The 14,370-nt window shown below is 48.1% G+C and overlaps 1 protein-coding gene across 1 annotated transcript in view; it reads right to left on the bottom strand.

Moving 5' to 3' along the window:
- HERC2 (HECT and RLD domain containing E3 ubiquitin protein ligase 2) overlaps window positions 1-14,370 on the bottom strand; it is a 319,306-nt gene that overhangs the window by 22,543 nt on the left and 282,393 nt on the right. The window contains exons 72-79 of the mRNA XM_038760185.1: window positions 12,314-12,472; window positions 11,966-12,084; window positions 10,975-11,100; window positions 9,703-9,858; window positions 7,758-7,873; window positions 7,184-7,382; window positions 5,148-5,362; window positions 1,304-1,481 (exon numbers count right to left, since the gene is read on the bottom strand). Coding sequence (XP_038616113.1) covers window positions 1,304-1,481; window positions 5,148-5,362; window positions 7,184-7,382; window positions 7,758-7,873; window positions 9,703-9,858; window positions 10,975-11,100; window positions 11,966-12,084; window positions 12,314-12,472 — 1,268 coding nt within the window. The remainder of the gene's footprint in view (window positions 1-1,303; window positions 1,482-5,147; window positions 5,363-7,183; window positions 7,383-7,757; window positions 7,874-9,702; window positions 9,859-10,974; window positions 11,101-11,965; window positions 12,085-12,313; window positions 12,473-14,370) is intronic.

Genomic DNA, 14,370 nt, shown 5'->3' with positions numbered 1-14,370 from the left:
CAGAGAAGTGAAGTGACTTGCCCAAAGTCACCCAGCTGACAATTGGCGGAGCCGGGATTTGAACCCATGATCTCTGACTCCAAAGCTGGGCTCTTTCCATTTAGCTACGCTGCTTCTCTAAACTAACCTAACTACTTGCACTACTGCTCCGGTTTCAATTCATTCATTCATTCAATCGTATTTATTGAGCGCTTACGGTGTGCAGAGCACTGTACTAAGCTCTTGGGAAGTACAAGTTGGCAACAATAATGCAAAGGGGTCAGGCATTTTCCTTTGGAGCCAGTAAATGTTAGAGTGTTGAAATGCCGGGTCCCTAAAAAATTTCCATTCTAAGCCATTAGCAACCTGGGATGACCGATGGCTAGATGAGATGTGTGACCTTGGGCAAGTCACTTATCTTCCCTGTGCCTCCATTACCTCATCTGTAAAATGGGGATGAAGACTGTGAGCCCCACGTGGGACAACCTGATCGCCTTGTATCCTCCCCAGCGCTTAGAACAGTGCCGTGCACATAGTAAGCGCTTAACCAATGCCATCATCATCGTCGTGTTAAGTATTCTTTATTTGAGGAACGCTTGAGAAGCAGCGTGGCTCAGCGGAAAGAGCCTGGGCTTTGGAGTCAGTGGTCACGGGTTCAAATCCCAGCTCCGCCACTTATTAATAATGATAATGATAATAATGGCATTTATTAAGCGCTTACTATGTGCAAGGCACTGTTCTAAGCGCTGGGGGTATACAAGGTGATCAGGATGTCCCACAGGGGGCTTACAGTCTTCATCCCCATTTTACAGATGAGGTAACTGAGGCCCAGAGAAGTTAAGTGACTTGCCCAAAGTCACACAGCTGACAAGTGGCAGAGCCAGGATTCGAACCCACGACCTCTGACTCCATAGTCCGTGCTCTTTCCATTCATTCAATCGTATTTACTGAGCGCTTATTGTGTGCAGAGCACTGTACTGAGAGCCTGGGAAGTACAAGTTGGCAACAAATAGAGACGGTGTCAGCTGTGTGACTTTGGGCAGGTCACTTCACTTCTCCGCGCCTCAGTTCCCTCATCTGTAAAATGGGGATGAAGCCCCCCGTGAGACAACCTGATCGCCTTGTCTCTCCCCCAGCGCTCAGAACAGTGCCTTGCACACAGTCAGCGCTTAATCAATGCCATCATCATCATTATTATTATTAGTTTAATCCCCAGACGTGCGACAGTATCACCCCGCTTTGAACCACAAGGAGAAAGCGTCCCCCGCCTCCCAGCCCGAAAATGGATCGAACTTTTGTCAAGGGAGAAGAGGGATCTCCTTACAAGCTTGGGTTTCAGCTGATCCTCGCTGTCCCCGTGACCCAGACGGCCGTATCTTCCCTTGCCCCAGGAATAGAGATCTCCCGCGACGGTGATGCACGCACTGTGCGCTCCGCCGGCCGCGATGTCCACCACTTCGATTCCTCGCAAGGACTCGATCACCCGAGGGCGATCGCAGGGGCTGCAAAACAATCACGACACCCGTGGCCACGGCGCATCAACCGGACGCTACGTGCTCCCAGATCCACTTTGGATTAAGACCGTGAGCCCCACGTGGGACAAACTGATCACCTCGTATCCCCCCACAGCGCTCAGAACAGTGCCTGGCACATAGCAAGCGCTTAACGAATGCCATCATCATTATTATTATTATTTATTTAGTAGAGGCTGAAGGTAATCAGCGCTTGCCTTTTAACTAGGTGGGTTTTTTAAAATGGTATTTGTTAAGTGTTTACTATGTAATAATAACACTGATGGCATTAATTAATTAATAATAATCAATAAATAAGCAATATTCTCTATAGAAAATATATAAAAATAAATAATAATTAATTATCTATTAGTTATTATTAATTACTTATGATGGCATTTATTAAGCACTTACTATGTGCAAAGCACCGTTCTAAGCGCTGGGGAGGTTACAAGGTGATCAGGTGGTCCCACAGGGGGCTCATGGTCTTCATCCCCATTTTCCAGATGAGGGAACTGAGGCCCACAGAAGTGAAATGATTTGTCACACAGCTGACGAGTGGCAGAGCCGGGATTTGAACCCATGACCTCTGACTCCCAAGCCCGGGCTCTTTCCACTGAGCCACACGTGCCGGGCACTGTACTAAGCACTGGGGTGGGTCCGAGCAAACTGGGTTGGAAACGGTCCCTGCCATTCCATTCATTCAATCGTATTTATTGGGCGCTTACCGTGTGCACAGCACTGTAGTAAGCGCTTGGAAAGTACAATTCAGCCAGAACCCCACGTGGGGCTCACAGTCTCGCTCCCCATTTTTCAGATGAGGTAACCGAGGAACGGGGAAGTGAAGTGACTTGCCCGCGGTCACGCAGCACACAAGCGGCGGAGCCGGGATTAGAACCCATGACCTTCTGAGTCCCAGGCCCATCTTCCATCCACTATGCCGTTCTGCTTCTCTGTATTACACCTGGGTCCCCAACTGGACCCTGCATTTGTGTCACTCCACAAATAGCCCTCTGCTTTAAAGACCTGAACACAGTGATCAAGAACTACGAAGCTGAGCTTAAGCGGAGACCGCTGGAGGCACGGAATGAGGTACAATGGCAAACAAACCCACATTTTCCTAAAGGTTCCTTAAAATAAGCCATGTTGAAAATCTTACGAGATGCTGAATCGAGGGAATCGGGGAGGGGGAGTCACACGGGACAGTCAGGGAGCTCATGAGCTATAAAAGCCTGGGAATGGGAGACCGGGATTCCTAAATCTGAAGTGACTTTTAGGAAACTCTGTAAACAGCGTACGCCTCAGACACGGCAAATTCCCTTAAATTCTTCTGGGCAGCACTTGACTGCTCAAAAACAATGGATCCCTCTGTGTTATTTCCCTTTTCTAACGTAAGAGCTTCCCCTGGCTCCAACCCTTTCAATTTTACAAGTCTTAAGATAATCATTTTTTCATTAAACCCCTCGGGGGTGAAAGGAGAGATTTCCATGGATGTGCAGTAAATGGATATATTTTACGCAAATCATTTCTCTGTTCAGGAACCTCACCTCAGGGCCACGCTCCGGTTACGGATTTTTGTGGACAACTTTCCATTCCCTCAGGCGCAGTCATTCCTCTTTTTTCTTGTTGTCTCTTCTCTGCTCTTCCCCCAACCTTAACCCTCTCACTTGAGCTGTGTTTATAAACCACCACCCGCTTCCTGTTGTCAAAAGCCTGAGTATTTACAAGCCGCTGAAATGCAACCCATCAGTCAATTTAAGAACGTGCCCAGGCCGGTGACCGCAAACCCTTCGGGGACGAGGGTCACATCTTTTACCTGTCTGTTATCTGTAGTCACCCAATAAATAATACGACGCTGACACATCAATAGGCACTAGCTGGGACTCTAAGGCGTTGGCTTTCTCTCTCTCCCGTCTCCCTGTGTCCGGCTATTTCTGACCTCTATTTAGCTTCCTCCCGATCCCAAGTTTTCCTTTCCCTTTTTCTTTACCTCTACTTAAACTGGGTTCGTCTTCTTGGGTCTCAGGCCCTGAGGTTCTCTCCCTTCTGTTTTTTATCAGTTGCCCCAAACTATTTTCCTTTCAATGTCTTTGGGGTTCTGTTCTCTCTTGTTTAAAAGTCTGAGTTGCCTCTCCTGGGTCCTTCTGCCCTCGATGAGCCAACCATACTCTACACACGCTTGCGGGGCTGAGCCTGAGGCCCGCGCGGCCCAACCCTGGACTCAACCAAGAAAAACGATAATGACGAGGAGCAACGTGACCTAGCGGGAAAAGCACGGGCCTGGAAATCAGAGGACGCGGGTTCTAATCCCAGCTCCACCACTCGCCTGCCGTGTGACCTTGGGAAAGTCACATCACTTCTCAGCGCCTTGGTTACTTCATGTGTAAATTCATTCATTCAATCGTATTGATTGAGTGCTGTGTGCAGAGCACTGTACTAAGCGCTTGGGAAGCCCAAGTTGGCGACATAGAGAGACAGTCCCTACCCAACAACGGGCTCACAGTCTAGAAGGGGCAGACAGAGGACAAAACAAAACAGACAGGTGTCAATACCATCAGAATAAAGAGAATTATAGCTATGTACACATCATTAATAAAATAATTCAATATTATTCCATTATTATTACCATTATCAATATATTGACCAAATGCTATCGATATAAATGATATTTTCATTATCAGTATTACCATAAATAATAATTCAATATCCGTTCCGCCGCCTACTCAATCCGTGAGCCCACAAAGGACAGGGGCTGTGTCCGATCTGACTGACTTGTATCTACCCCAGTGCTTACAACAGAGAGGGTAACAAGTGCCACTAAACAATAAATAACCTCCCCCAGGAGGTTATTAACCTCCCAGACTGAGCCCCCCTTTTCCTCTCCTCCTCCCCATCCCCTCCGCCTTCCTCTCCCCACAGCACCTGTATATATATTTGTACAGATTTATTGCTCTATTTTACTTGGACATATTTACTATTCTATTTATTTTGTTAATGATGTGCATACAGTTTTAATTCCACTTGTTCTGACGATTTTGACCCGTCTACATGTTTTGTTTCGTTGTCTGTCTCCCCTTTCTAGACTGTGAGCCCGTCGTTGGGTAGGGGACGTCTCTATGCTACGCCAACTTGTCCTTCCCAAGCACTTAGTCCAGTGCTCTGCGCACAGTAAGTGCTCAATAAATATGAATGAATGGATGAAAGGACAATTAAAATTAAATGATAATTATAAGGAAGACTTGGAACCAAAACGAACCTGGAGGATTGTTTTAAGTTTAAGCTAATAGGTTTCCTTGAAAAGCTGGCATTTTTCAACAACTACGGCTCTATAAGGGGCACGGATGTGCCAGATCCTAAAATCCTGTGGTGATTTATAATAATAATAACAACAATGATGGCATTTATTAAGCACTCACTATGTGCAAAGCACTGTTCTAAGCGCCTGGGAGGTTACAAGGTGATCAGGTTGTCCCACGGGGGGCTCACAGTCTTCATCCCCACTGTACGGATGAGGGAACTGAGGCCCAGAGAAGTGAAGTGCCTTGCCCCAAGTCACCCAGCTGACAGTTGGAGGAGCCGGGATTTGAATCCCTGACCCCTGACTCCCGAGCCCGGGCTCTTTCCACCGAGCCACGCTGCTTCTCTACCTTTACTTACCTTCTGTTGCCATGCCCCAGCTTGCCATCTTCGGCCTCTCCCCAAGAATAGACTTCGCCCTCGGAGGACAGTGCCAGACAGTGCTTCCCTCCGGAGTTGACCGCCACTTTCTTCACAAAGACGTGCTGAATGGACTCCAGCAACGTCGGCGTGGAAACTGACTCGGTGCCGCCGATCCCCAGTCTGCCTCCAGCTCCGTACCCCGTGGCGTACAGCTAGATCCGAAAATAAACCGACAGTTACTCCGTCTCGCGGCTTCCTGATGTCCCTTTTCCATTCAAGAACTAGCCACGAGCTCTCGGGCTTTGGGATGGAAGAAAATATAGATCCAGAGATCTAAAATCCTTATAGATGCCCACGTCTCTGTGGGCTGGGTTTCATTAGGAAGTACACTTTGGACTCTTCCTCTGATTTTTTTTTTAAATGTATAAGTGTAGTTAGATTACCTGGAATCTAGATAGTCTGTTCTGCTATAGTACCTGTTTTAATTAAGTGGTTTGGAGAGAATATCATTGAAGAATTCTGAACCATTTTACCATAATGTGCGTTTATCTGGATGGAATGCAATCTGGTGTCGGAAATAATGCTTGTGCTTCCGTGTGGCGTCACTGAAGACAACACTACTGTAGCCTGATAGGTCTTTAATCACAGGAGAACCAAGTGACTTCTGGAAAGTTTTTACTCTGTTTCCACTGAATTAATCAACCAACCAATATTGTTTACCGAGTTCAGAGCACTGTAGTAAGTACTAGTATTCTAGACTGTGAGCCCGCTGTTGGGTAGGGACCATCTCTCTATGTTGCCAACTTGTACTTCCCAAGCGCTTAGTACGGTGCTCTGCACACAGTAAGCGCTCAATAAATACAATTGAATGAATGAATGAATAGAAGTAGAAATCTCAAAATACTTCTATGCATTCCTTATGACTAGGAACTTCCGGTCCCTGCTCAGTCCTGGTACTGAAAAGATGCTGTGACGGAGAAGACAGATCCAGGATTCTTACTCTGTCCAACACATCTTTCGACAGAATTTCTTCCTGCAAAATGCCCCCTTATTCAGTACTAAAACTTCAGTTGGGAAAGCACACAGCCCCACTTCTGTTCCTGATTCTGTCTTCATCATCTTCTCAGAACTTAATTTTTACACAAATCAGACATGAGCCACCTCCAGTGGGACAAGGCATGACTCATTTTAACACAGAGTTGTGACTTCTTTTGAAAACCTGTAGCAAATTCCTTGACAGTAGTACCACACCTTCTTTTCCCTGCACGTTCGTTATGGGCAGGGACTGTACCTGCGAATTCTGTTGCACTGTAGTCTCCCAAGCACTCAGTACAGTACATCGTACATAGTAAGTGCTCAAGAAACGCCACCGATTAATATCACTGCTACAGTTGACGAGCACGCACTGCAAACTCACGGAAAAGATTTAGAAAAGGATCTGCTTCCCCGACATCGGCACTGTTAATGAAGGTTGGATTTCAATATACGGCGGAGAGCTATAGAGCAGGAGCGGAGCGTGGGGTGAGGAAAGTGGGGTGCATGTCTCCCCTCCCCACCTACCCCCTGCCGGACCAGGTTACCTGTCGGGGTGGTCAAAACTAGGTTGCCACCCACCCAAGTCATCAACCACCACAGCTCCTAAACTCCACACTCTGTAAGAGCAGAACACCGGGGTAAAATTCAACACGAGGGTTTTCCGTCGGCTGGAATGGGAGTGGGACGGAGGACAGAGAAGGAAACGGGATAAAGCCACCAAGACGCTGCTCTGGGTGTTTGCCGATGCAGCACTGGTTCAGAGCTTGCTATTTTATCTTTACTAACGCTCATTCCCAATTCGTTGTTTAGCTTCCCTCCTGAAAGGGGAGGAACTGGCTGAATTTTTTTGTTTTGTCGTTTCCTCAAGCACTGAGAACAGTGTTGGGCGCTTTGCGGGCACTCAAAGCCTACTGAAGGTGAGGTGTAAGTGACAAAATCACAGTCGAACTCGAAATGCTGTGCCTAAGCTGCGTGAAACAGGGACCGTACGTCCTTACCTTCCCATCTGCAGTCACCGCAAACAGGGTCTGCTCTCCTCCAATTAACTGCACCGGTCGGAGAGTGGCAAGGGCCTCGCAAGGTGTTGGAACTTTGACCTTCGCCCCTTCGATGCCCCCAAGCTGACCTCGGTGATTGTGACCCCAGCCGTAAATTGTTCCGCTGCCTCCAGCGGAGAGGGTCCAGTCGTCTGGCCGTCTGGAAGGAACAAAAAAGAAACATAATCATAATAATGTTGGCATTCGTTAAGCGCTTACTATGTGCCAAGAACTGTTCTAAGCACTGGGAGGGGGATACAAGGTAATCAAGGTTGTTCCACGTGGGGCTCACAGTCTCTTAATCCCCATTTTACAGGTGAGGGCACTGAGGCCCGGAGAAGTGAAGTGACTCGATCAAAGTCACACAGCTGACGAGCGGCAGAGCCGGGATTCGAACCCAGGACCCCTGACTCCCACTGAGCCACGCTGCTTCTCTGCCCTAGGGACCCGCGGGAGAGCCGGAGGGCTCACGCGAAGGACCGCCTGCCTGGAAGTGCGAGTCACAAAAGATGCCCACGGGACCCACTATGATCACCTGTTCATCCACTGGACCAGCTGCTCGTCTTGTTCTCTCTTGAACATGTCGTGGCTCTCGTGAAGGACATCCATAGATTCACTGTCTGCCATCAACTCTCGGATTTTCTTGGACACCTGGAACGGTTTTCTTAGATTAGACTCACCCGTCCGACTTACTCTGAAAAACTTCCAGACATTCGTTCTGAAGACCCACATGAAACCACGGGAATCGCGGCTTTACAGGTGCATAGCGTATACAAATCAATCAGTGGTATTTACTGAATGCTTACTGTGCGCAGAGCACTGTACTAAGCGGTTGGGAGAGTACAACAGATTTGGTAGACGCGACCCCTGACGAGCAAGGAGCTTACAGTCTACGAGGAATGTTAGGAATGAACTAGAAGGACAAAGATACTGACTAGTCGTTCCCTCAGAACGAGCGAAATATTTGGCCGGTCTCCGGAATGGCAGGGGTTCCTCTGGCGGACCGGGGCAGCGAGAAGAGGCAGTGAGTCCATTAGGTAGAAGCTGCCAATATTGAAATACTAACCGTACAATAATTAAATCGATATCCTCGTTCCACCGACTCCAAAGCGCCCCAAGTAAAATACTGACGTCACGAAACCCCGAGCATAAGTTGGATTTTTAATCGGAACAGTTCAGGTTTCGGTGGCCTAGCTTCCAGAGCCTGGACTTCAACCCGGATGAGGAACCTTGGGAAAGCAACTTGGAAGCCTGGGCTCAGAGCTGGCTCTCGGGAAGTCAAGGCACCGGTATGGACGTCCTTCGAGAAGCGGGATCTGCCGGAGGGCCCGCAGGCCCGACTCAGTTTCCCCAAGCTGAGGTAGGGTGGTTGAACCATCGCCGCAGCCTCAACTAGGGCAGGTTTGATTTGGGGGATCAAATTGGGAGGGTTATCCGTCCCTGTGAGACTCTGGAGAAACTGAGCTGAGCTTGTGTCTCCTATCGGAGACACATCTATCATTGACTTAGATGTGAAATTTGATGGAAAGACATTTTATTCTAAGGGCCTTTTTTTTTTATTTGTCTAGCTGCAGTAGAACAAGTTTTTATTAACTATCCGATGCTTATAAATAGCATAAAGTATTTGGCTCTAAAAATTCCAATATTCCATCAGTTATTCCATTTTTCAGCTGAAACCGATTGTCTTTGATTTATCTCCTAATTGTCTACAAGTATTAAATGGGGTTGCAGAAATGAAGCCATAAAGAGAAAACTCACTGCTGAAAACAACACGACAGAGGCCTTCCCTAAGTCCTCATTTCCTCTTCTCCCACACCCTTCTCTGTCACCCTTGCACTTGGATTTGCAACATTTATTCACCCCACATTCAGCCCCACGTCACTTTTGTCCATATCTGCAATGGACTTATTTATATTGCCTGTCTCCCCCTCTAGACTGTAAGCTCACTGTGGACAGCAAATATGCCTGGCAATGATGTTATATCGTCCTCTCCCACGCGCTTAGTACAGTCTTCTGCACTACTCCCAAGCACTTAGTAGAGTGTTCTGTACACAGTAAGCCCTCAATAAATACTACAGATTGATTGACAGAAGCTGAAAGAAAATGAGAAACAAAGATATCAAGAGGCAGTACTGTATTTTAAAATAAGAGCACTGTACACTGTAGACCGTGAGCCCGTTGTTGGGTACGGACCATCTCTCTATGTTGCCCATTTGTCCTTCCCAAGCGCTCAGTACACGGCTCTGCACACAGTAGGCGCTCAATAAATACGGTTGAATGAATGAATGGGCATTCTCCCTCTGTAAAATTAACAGTCAGCTTACCTTTCATTTCTACAACAGGACCTGGCAAAAAAACCAAACAGATCTAAATCTCTCTACACCGTAGCCCAAGGTCCTGGACAAAGTGATATCACCATTCAATTTCCTCTCTCAGACTACCTTCAGTTCCCCAGATCGGTTTAGACTCTCCCCAAGTACCTCATCGAGGAACAGGCGGGGCAGCGGAGTGCGTCTGTCCAGGGCTACGGCCACTCTGGAGGCCATGCAGTATCTCCTAAACCAGGCCCATTTGTGGGTTTCCGCACAACAAGGAAGAGTATCCAATTCCAAGTCACAGGCGAGAGCTACCAGAACCTGCAACCGGCGAAAAACAGAAGTAAGGCTAAGCGCTTGGAAAGCATCCTACGATCCCCTGGCCCGGAATACCCTCCCCTCCTCACATCCCGCCAAACTAACTCTCTTCCTCCCTTCAAAGCCCTCCTGAGAGCTCACCTCCTCCAGGAGGCCTTCCCACACTGAGCCCCCTTTTTCCTCTCCTCCTTCCCCTCCCCACAGCACCTGTATATACGTTTATACAGATTTATTACTCTATTTATTTTATGTGGACATATTTACTAGTCTATTTATCTTGTTAAAGATGTGCGTCTAGCTCTAATTCTATTTGTTCTGACGACTCTGACACCCGTCCACACATTTTGTTTTCTGTCTCCCCCTTCTAGACCGTGAGCCCGCTGGTGGGTAGAGACCGTCTCTATATGTTGCTGACCTGTACTTCTCAAGCGCTCAGTACAGTGCTCCGCACACAGTAAGCGCTCAATTAATATGACTGAATGAATGAATGGAAGGAGCTTAGGTTTGCTGTTCCTATACCAGGGGGGCTCTCCCATCTGCAACACACAGCTAAGCAGAGCCACACTGACAAAGGTCTTGGAATATTCATTAGGGAAGCAGTGCGGCTCAATGGAAAGAGCCCGGGCTTGGGAGTCGGAGGTCACGGGTTCAAATCCCGGCTCCGCCAACGGTCAGCTGTGTGACTTTGGGCAAGTCACTTAACTTCTCTGGGCCTCAGTTACTTCATCTTTAAAATAGGTATTAAAGACTGCGAGCCCCCCGTGGGACAACCCGATTGCTCCCCAGCGCTTAGAACAGTGCTTTGCACATAGCGCTTAATAAATGCCATCATTATTATTACCTACAATGAGCTTATAGTCTGGAGGAGACGGATTTTATTGACCAATGCCATCATTACTATTATAATTCAAAAGGTATCATTCAGGATCGACTTGGGAACGAAGCGACACAAAAACGGGATAACTGGGCTCTTCTTGTCACGGAATCAACGTTGGCAAGAATGCCACCTGCAGAACTGAACCGGAAGGCTCCCGCTGACAGGTCTGGAATTGCGCCTAAATTGCCACTGACCCACGAAGAACACGCGTGTGTGTGTGTGCCACCCTCCCGACCGCACACCTTGAAGAAAGGGCTGTGGAGCAGTTGCTTCCCACCCCTCACAATGGGGTCTTCGTAGTCGAACTGCCTCTGCAAAGCTTCCGGCAAGCCTTTCACCAGAGCGGCCAGCGCGCTGCCCGTGAAACTCTGAGGGAAAACCAAACTTGTCACCGTCCATTCTGGGGGCACTGTACCTATAATCACAGCGGTGTCAAGAGCTAGCGGTTTGGGTATCCTTCCTGAAAAGTGTGATGTTAACAATTGGGGGCAGGAAAGCCCGAAGGACACTGGACCATTTTCATTTTCCTCAAAGAGGAGGGAGGGTCTTCTTGGAGGACTTCCAACTGGAAGGTGCAATCCTATCTTGGGAGGGGAAAGAGCACTCGGCTATGTGGAACGCCTTCTCATCAGGGCCTGCTTTGGCAAGAGAGGGGTTGGGGGAAATGATGAAATCCCAGAAGCCCACGGAGATGACCGTGAGGGTGTTGCCCTAAATAAAGGGAGGCTGGGCTCATCCTTCGCTAGATTGCGAGCTCTTTGAGGGCGGGCATTGTGTCTGTTTACTGTGCACTCCCAAGCACTCCGTACATACAAAGCCCCCCCAACGTAGCGTGGATTGATGGATTGATTTGGAACCACCAAACCAGGGTCGGTCTGGGTGGGCTCCAGAAATTCAGCCTGCCCCGATCTCTGGAGCCAAGGACACAACAAAGTTCGGGGACGGTCAGAGGAATGAACTGGAGAAGGTGGACGGGTCACAGCGTTACAGTCCTTCCTCTCGAACTTCGGACCTTCTAGACCGTGAGCCCGTTGTTGGGTAGGGACCGTCTCTATAGGTCGCCAACCTGTACTTCCCAAGCGCTTAGTTCAGTGCTCCGCACACAGTAAACGCTCGATAAATACGACTGAATGAATGAACGAGTGAACGACCACCGCCTCCTACGCCCTGGAAATGATACTCTCTTTAAGACGCCAATGGTCCGAATACGCTTAAACACGGTACTTGCCCTACCATAGCTCGAGTTTCTCCATCGTTATCTCCAAGAATTCTGTGAATATTGATAGACTGTCCGAATTCCGTAGTCAGTAGCTTCCTCAGCCTCTGAAGAGCCCACATTCTGTGGCCAGCAGCTGAAATGATGACACACATCCTGTTGAAGGCTTGGAGAATATCTTTTTTCCACCGAGAAACACAGGAAGATCCAGATAACTGACGATTAAGTTGAAAATACGCTCTGGCCCCAACTGGCTGGCTATTTCACGGGAAAGAGCCCCACACTTTCTGCCTCACAGTGAAAAGCATCTGGATGGGTCCGAGGGGAAGGCCAAACCGAAGCCCCGCTGGAAACTTTAAGCTTACCTAGGGCACTGAGTTGAGCACACGCTGCCAGAGACGCCGCCAGTCGCGGAACTATGCTCCGGTTGGAAGTCAGATTCAAGCGGAAGTCCAGGAGACACGTTACCAGGTCCATTGATGGACAGGAGAGGATGCAGCGATCTGAAAGGAGATCTTTGGGGCCTGAAAAATTCACAATTTTTTTTGTTGGGTGTGTTTTTGAAGAGGTCACTACATTTTCATTTTCAATTCACCCAAGGTTTGCAAATCTTGCAAAACCGTGATCGCGAAAATACTGGCTCAATACCAGTTTTGCCATCCAAACTACAAGGCAGTCTCCCGGAAAATAAACATTTTCTCCAACTTTGGAAAGACTGAATGGTGCTCTGCCTTCAACTCCTCTGCCTATTGTTCTTCAAAGACCATCGCTACTGTATGTGTTTCTTGGTGCAGGAAGGCTCCTGGGAGTCTGTCGGGTTCCATATAGGCATTACCTATGTTATGCTGCCAACTTGTACTTCCCAAGCGCTTAGTACAGTGCTCTGCACACAGTAAGCGCTCAATAAATACGACTGAATGAATGAATGAATGAATTCCTAGTTTGCCAAATGGCCGGCCCGGTACATTCGCACTTTCAAAACACTCCTCATGACAGGTGGCTTCGATATTATCCAGCTTTTAAAAAGATTACATCAACTGGAAAATACTACCATTCATTCAATCATATTTATTGAGTGCTTACTGTGTGCAGAGCACTGTACTAAGCGCTTGGGAAGTACAAGCTTGCAACATATAGAGACGGTCCCTACCCAACAGCAGGCTCACAGTCTGGAAGGGGGAGACAGACAACAAAACAAAACATATAAACCAAATAAAATAAATAGAATAAATATGTACAAGTAAAATAGAGTAATAAATATGTACAAACATATACTCTGTTGCTGATGTGTACTTCCCAAGTGCTTAGTACAGTGCTCTGCACACAGTAAGCGCTCAATATGATTGAATGAATGAATATATACATATATACAGGTGCTGTGGGGAGGGGAAGGAGGTAAAGTGGGGGGATTTTGGGCAGGTCACTTCTCTGGGCCTCAGTTCCCTCATCGGGAAAATGGGGATTGAGACTGTGAGCCCCCCGTGGGGCAACCTGATCGCCTTGTAACCTCCCCAGCGCTTAGAACAGTGCACATAGTAAGCGCTTAATAAATGCCATTATTATTATTATTATTAGAGGTGGGGAGACAAACATCAATACAAATGAATAAAATTAGAGATGTGTTCCTTAGTGTTTTGGGGCTGGGAGAGGGCGGAAGAGTTAAGGGAGCAAGTCAGGGCGACGCAGAAAGGAATGGGAGATGAGGAAAAGTGGGGCTGAGCCTGGGAAGGCCTCTCAGGGAAGATGTGCCTTCAATAAGGTCTGGAAGCGGGGGGGAGCGGTTGTCTGCCGGATTAGAGAAGGGAGGGCGTTCGAGGCCGGCAGCGAGACAGGCGAGATGGAGGCACAGTGAAAAACAGAGCTAGAGGAGCAAAGTGAGTAGGCCGGGTTGCAGACGGAGAGAAATGACGTGAGACAGGAGGGGGCAAGGTGATGGAGTCCTCTAAAGCCAACGGAGAGGAGTTCTGGTTCGATAGGGAGGTGGCACGGGTAACCACTGAAGTCTTTGGAGGAGCGGAGTGCCGTGTCCAGGACATTTCCGTCGAAAAAGGATCTAGGCAGCCGAGTGAAGCATGGGGAAGACGGACGACGAGTGGCTGGATTACCACGGTAGCGGTATGGATGAGCCCCCTTTTTCCTCTCCTCCTCTCCATCCCCACCGTCCTACCTCCTTCCCCTCCCCACGGCACCTGTATATATGTTTGTACAGACTGATTACTCTATTTATTTTACTTGGACATATTTACCATTCTATTTATTTTCTCAATGATGTGCATCTAACTTTATTTCTATTTCTTCTGACGACACCTGTCCACACATTTTGCTTTGTCGTCCGTCTTCCCCTTCTAGACTGTGAGCCCGCTGTTGGGTAGGGACCGCCTCTATACGTTGCCGACTTGTACTTCCCAAGCGCTAAGTCCAG

This window comes from Tachyglossus aculeatus, chromosome 18 (assembly GCF_015852505.1).
Source record: "Tachyglossus aculeatus isolate mTacAcu1 chromosome 18, mTacAcu1.pri, whole genome shotgun sequence".
Taxonomy (NCBI): Eukaryota; Metazoa; Chordata; class Mammalia; order Monotremata; family Tachyglossidae; genus Tachyglossus; species Tachyglossus aculeatus.
Note: the sequence above shows the minus strand (reverse complement) of the source record. Positions and strands in the feature narration are given on the sequence as shown.